The 5285-nt window shown below is 49.2% G+C and overlaps 2 protein-coding genes across 2 annotated transcripts; both read right to left on the reverse strand.

Annotated features, from left to right (window-relative positions):
- Positions 1–584: 584 nt before the first annotated feature.
- Positions 585–1629, reverse strand: LOC100830704 (probable histone H2A.7). Its single transcript, XM_003562916.4, has 2 exons — positions 1331–1629; positions 585–1082 (listed from the first exon to the last, which is right to left on the reverse strand). The coding sequence occupies exons 1-2, from the start codon at positions 1517–1519 to the stop codon at positions 864–866; spliced, it is 408 nt and encodes a 135-aa protein (XP_003562964.1). The 5' UTR covers positions 1520–1629; the 3' UTR covers positions 585–863.
- Positions 1630–3864: 2235 nt separating this feature from the next.
- Positions 3865–5035, reverse strand: LOC100831011. The gene is made up of 3 exons (XM_003562917.4): positions 4734–5035; positions 4420–4631; positions 3865–4313 (listed from the first exon to the last, which is right to left on the reverse strand). The coding sequence occupies exons 1-3, from the start codon at positions 4830–4832 to the stop codon at positions 4094–4096; spliced, it is 531 nt and encodes a 176-aa protein (XP_003562965.1). The 5' UTR covers positions 4833–5035; the 3' UTR covers positions 3865–4093.
- Between the last annotated feature and the right edge of the window lie 250 nt (positions 5036–5285).

Consider the following 5285-nt stretch of genomic DNA (forward strand, 5'->3'; position numbering starts at 1 on the left):
TTTTTCCAGAAAGGACTCAGTCTGAAGCAAGTGTACAAGGGACTCATCGACAACAACTGCCGCGTCATGCTAACCTGAGCGGTCAACTACGCGCTACCTGAGCCGTCGACTACGCGATATTGGAGTACACATCCACGCGTCGACACTCATAACGGCTCAAACGGCACCAAACGACTTCACAGCTGATCCAAGACGCTATCTCCAGATTCCGACGATCCTTCTCGAGGCCACGGCAGGTATACAATCGAATTTAGATCGATGAATTTCGAAAACCCCAGCAGTATTCTGCAAAGCTTACTGATCAGGGGAGGCAACGGGCACCATCTTCCGCAATTTCTGAAGCGTAGTGATCGCATCAGAGTTTACAACGGCATTCACAACCATCGATTTAAAAAGGGTTTGGATTTTGGTTCCTGGAACTCCGCCAGTGTATAGGCATAACTCGCCGGAAGAAACCGTTCATCGTTCTTCCAAATCACCCTCCATGCCCATCTTCTAGCAGAATAGAAATTAAAAAAATGCCTCAATTTGGCTACTGGCTTGGCATGTGACCAACATAAAACGACGAAATGAAGAGACACAAATTGAAACATAGTAATCTTAAAATTCAGTTTTTTCCCATTTCTTCAACCATTGAACACAAACAAGATCAACCCGGCTTGCATCTGAGTTTAACTCACCCGAAAATTTGCTTGCCATATTCACAGCAATCGAAACACCTAATCCGAGTAAGAAACTGGAGTTTTCCTATTTTGTTCCACCCATCCGAAACTCTGCGGTAATACACTAAATCCTACGAATCAAAAACTCCTTCCACTTGTGACGCGGCGCTAAGGAATCCATGAAGGTGTCGACGGTTGTCCTCAGTTGTCGTCGTCGTCGGCGATGGAAGCCTTGGAGGATGAAGCCTTCTTCGGGAGGAGGTGCTGGTGGATGTTGGGCATCACGCCGCCGCTGGCGATGGTGGCACCGCCCAGGAGCTTGGTCAGCTCCTCGTCGTTGCGCACGGCGAGCTGGATGTGGCGCGGCACGATGCGGGTCTTCTTGTTGTCCCTTGCGGCGTTGCCGGCCAACTCCAGGACCTGTACCAATGTGAAACGAAAACGAGATTAGACTAAAGTCGAAACAAGCAGACTGATTTAATCCACATTGCATTGGAACACGAAGAAACCTAATCTTGACGAGCCGGGGCCCGATTTTGTCCCCAAAATTATTGACGGTACGATTCAAAACAGATCTAAGAACGCCCAGCCATCGGAATCTCCGCCGTAACCGGATCGAGGAACATGAGACCCAACAAATCGAAGACGCGGTCAGGGGAGAAACGTACCTCAGCTGCGAGATACTCGAGGACGGCGGCGAGGTAGACGGGGGCGCCGGCGCCGACGCGCTCGGCATACTTGCCGGCCTTGAGGAACCTAGCGATCCTGCCGACGGGGAACTGCAGCCCAGCCTTGGAGCTGCGGGACGTCGCCTTCTTCGCTGCGCCAGCGCCGATTGCCTTCCCGCGACCGGCCATCTCTACAACCGAGGAGAGGAGAACAACGACGGCGAGAACCGGCTGCCGGAAAGAGGGTCGCGCGAGAGGAAGGGGGCTGGTGGAAGGAAGCGAGAGAAAACGCAGATGCAGGGAAGCGGTGGGCTCGGAGGGAGATTATATAGGAGCGTGGGGACGGGGCAGCAGCCAATAGGAGGCGGTCACGCGGATCGTGGATTTCGGCCGTCGGATGCGTGGAAACGTACGGCGGATGCGAGGGAGGGGGGCCAAGAGGATTCTGATCCGGAAGCGGCGGGAGAACGGGCAGATTTTCGTTTTGGTCTTTCCGGGGGGCGGGAGGTGGAAAACTGGAAATCGACGGAGCGGTCACGTGCTTTCTATCTGCGGGCCCAATTGTCGGTGTCGTTTTCTTCTCTGGTAAACAGGCGTGACAGGTCCAAAACACTCGCGTTCCACCATTTTGTAACAGCATGCATGTGTGTCGTGATGCCACGGGAAGTCCAGTGAATTCCGGAGGCTAGGCGAACCAATGGGACCAAAATTTGTCTTAAAAATACGATACGTATTGTAGGACACATAGGCAGTGAGTTACTGGATTTTGCGAATGGTACATTTTGACATACTTAATTTAAACAAATGAACTATTTTTAAAAAAATATGTCATTTTGAAATTTTAGTTTATTTGGTTGAACTAAGGAGGGTCAAGAAATACCTTGAGGATCACAATTTTACAGCTCTATATAAGGGTAAGCGCGAGCATGAAGATAAAGTTCTTATGAAAAGATCGTTGTACAAAAATGTGAGTATATAACTTGACGTGTTAAATGCACAACCATGAATCATGGACGGGAATGTGAGTATGTGACTTAACGTGTTAAATGCACAACCATGAATTATGCACGCAATACAAGCAGTTTTTTTTTTCGAAGAAAAAAAAGTTGTTACAAACGGCACTAAGTTTCATGCCCTATGTTGTCGGTTGATATAGTCTGAGTTTGCAAGTAGATATTTAAGTTCTTCCAATCGAATTACCAAATCAGCATTTGTATTGAAATGTGTTGCACCATATTTGGTTGTACAGGCTATTGCTAGTTGGAATGAAGATAACAAACAATTCAGATTTTAGTTTGTGAATTTTACCGGACCTCGACTACTTCGTCGGAGTTCACCGGAGTTTGTCAGACTAGTAGAGCTCACCAGAGTAGCCTCTGGCCTAGTTTTAGGAACCGGACCAAACCGGAACCGGTGGCCTCTGCGGTCTGTTAAGAACACTGGACGGACCGGACGGCACGCCGCACCGGAAAAACTGGGCTGAACCGGCCGGTTTATGACGAAACTGGTGAACCGGGCGGTTTTGTTCGATTGACTCTTGTACAAAACAACCTGAGAAACAATTTGCGCCGTCCATGAATCAAACCCCAAGACCGCCTTCGAGAACGCACGAGCAGACCACGCTAGCCACTTGGGCTAACAATGCTTGCTTACCAAAGTAGGAAAACGAGGTTTGTAACCTTTTAGAACGTAGGGCCGTGTCGCCAGTCGGGTTGGACCGAAACTAAACCATAAATACATTATTTTATATCTAAAAACCATATCGGAAAAACCGGAACTGAGAGCCTTGCCGGTTCAGTCACCGGTCCGGTTTTCAAAACTAGGGCCTCTGGTGGTGGGGTGGGGTGGGAGAGGGGGGCATACATAGTCCAATTTCACCAAGTTTGGAGGGTTAAACTCAAATACGCGTCTGAAAGTGCATATTCTCCCATGTGCGACTTTGATAATTAATGACAATCCATTATTGGCCGTGCATATTCTCCCACTGTGATACGACATTATTTTTCGTCTCAATGAAATTTCCACACATAGACCCGACTTGGTTACTCAATTTGACCAAGTTTGTATGTCAATCTACCAATATCAACTCTACAATAGTCCGCCATGAAATGTATCAGCTAATAGTACACTTATTCGATATCGTAGATAATTTTAACTAAATAACGACAATAATTTAGGATTGGAGGGAGTACTATTTAAACCTCGATCAAATTTAAATAAATTTGACTTAAAGTAAAGTTAAAACATCTTGTAACTGGAACGGACGATGATAACTCCGCAAAAGCCTTCGAAGGCATGGACATCCAGTGATGCGAACGAGACTCGGGAAAACCAGATAAAACGAGACTCTCCCCAAGAATCGACGACTCTTTTCCACGATCGTGGGGCGTGGACATCTGTCCGGGGGTGACGATCCTGAACAAGAAAGCTGAACAGCAGCTAGACTTTGAGATAAGCGTTTGTTCCGTCACCTATTACGTACTGCACATTCACAAATATCCTAGACCTAGAGTACTGAAACCAACCCGATGCCATTTTACAAGAAAAAAAATGATTTCATAGACACGAAAAGTACTGATAAGAGTACGACTGCCACATTTTCATTCCAGTAACACGACGCCAAAACATTCATACTTCAATGCAAAAAAAGCAAGCAGAATCATCAAACCACATCTCACAGCGGGGAAGGAATTATTATACGCCAATGCAAAAAAAAAGCAGCTGTCGGCTTTAACTTTAAGGAAAAATCCAAGAGACGAGATCTCAGGTGTGCACGCCGACGGCCTTGGAGCCGCGGGCGTCCTCCCTGGCGGCGGCGTGGGCGGAGACGAAGTAGACGAGGCAGAAGAGCGCGTGCACGAAGCAGAGCACGCCGCCGATGGAGAGGAACTGGTGCCGCATCACCCCGCACTCGGCCAGCTTCTTCTTCGAGTTGGGCAGCGCGCCCAGGATCAGCAGCGCCAGCCCCACCACCAGCACCATCCTGCCCAATCCAACCCCATCCATTTCGAAACAGATCAGAAGTTCAGAACGCAGCCGATGATTAGTTTCAATGTTCTTGGACTTGGACTCGAATCCTGCGTGCGTACCATGAGAGGACCAGGGCGAAGGACGCCATCTGCCGGTTGGGCGAGGGGCGCCGATGCGGGTCACCGCCGCAGCAGCAGGCGCACGCGCAGCCGCCGATGATGTTGGCGATCGCGTGCGACGCCGCCAGCACCGCGGCCGCCGCGATGCCGAGCTTGTAGGCCTGCCGGACCGGCTGCCTGCACTCGATGAACAGTATCTTCAGGTGCCTCCCCTGCAGCAGGAATCAAATTAACCAGAGCTTCAGCCTTCGGAGACGGGTTCGACGAAGCATCAACTCAGCAAGCTGCAGGAGTGAGTATTCATCATGGTTTACCTGGTTCTGGGCTTTCTCCGCGTGGATGCCGAGGACGCCGGCGGCCACATCCATGGCGACGATGAGGAGGCAGACGACCACGGCTTCGACTCTCGCCATCGTGTCTTTCTCGACTTCTCGCGATGGCGAAGATGGCAGGAGCAGCGGTGTGGGCGCAGAACAAACAGGCTTGGTTGTCGCTACTGGAGTGTGCAGCGAAGATGCTTTTAAGGTCTCAGCTTTTGATGTTCTTTTATATTGTTCTGTGTCTCAGGCTCTCTGCTTTGTTTCGGCTTTGGGGTTCTTTACTGATTCCCGTTCACGAGAAAGGCGGAAAGCTCTGCTAGGTTGTGCTTAAAACGAAAGAAAACAAAGCCACAAAGGTGATGTTAAGGTGGCACTAGCTGACATGGCTAGACACGATGCTGGCAGTGCTAATTACCCATCATCGCGATCGTAATGCTAATGATTATTATATCGAGTTTTTCTGTGGAAGATTTGAGAACCTAAGCTCGTAAAATCTTTAGATCAACTTCTAAGGGCACCTACAATGGTCAATACGATTGTCCTATC

The sequence above is a fragment of the Brachypodium distachyon genome, chromosome 1 (assembly GCF_000005505.3).
Source record: "Brachypodium distachyon strain Bd21 chromosome 1, Brachypodium_distachyon_v3.0, whole genome shotgun sequence".
In the NCBI taxonomy this organism is placed as follows: domain Eukaryota; kingdom Viridiplantae; phylum Streptophyta; class Magnoliopsida; order Poales; family Poaceae; genus Brachypodium; species Brachypodium distachyon.

Excerpts from the sequence above, each read along its gene's own strand:
- LOC100830704 (XM_003562916.4), bottom strand. The coding sequence starts at position 1,519 with ATGGCCGGTCGCGGGAAGGCAATCGGCGCTGGCGCAGCGAAGAAGGCG. Across the intron at positions 1,083-1,330 it reads TCGAGTATCTCGCAGCTGAG|GTCCTGGAGTTGGCCGGCAA; the intron begins GTACGTTTCTCC and ends ACATTGGTACAG.
- LOC100831011 (XM_003562917.4), bottom strand. The coding sequence starts at position 4,832 with ATGGCGAGAGTCGAAGCCGTGGTCGTCTGCCTCCTCATCGTCGCCATG. Across the intron at positions 4,632-4,733 it reads CGGAGAAAGCCCAGAACCAG|GGGAGGCACCTGAAGATACT; the intron begins GTAAACCATGAT and ends TTCCTGCTGCAG. Across the intron at positions 4,314-4,419 it reads TTCGCCCTGGTCCTCTCATG|GATGGTGCTGGTGGTGGGGC; the intron begins GTACGCACGCAG and ends TGGATTGGGCAG.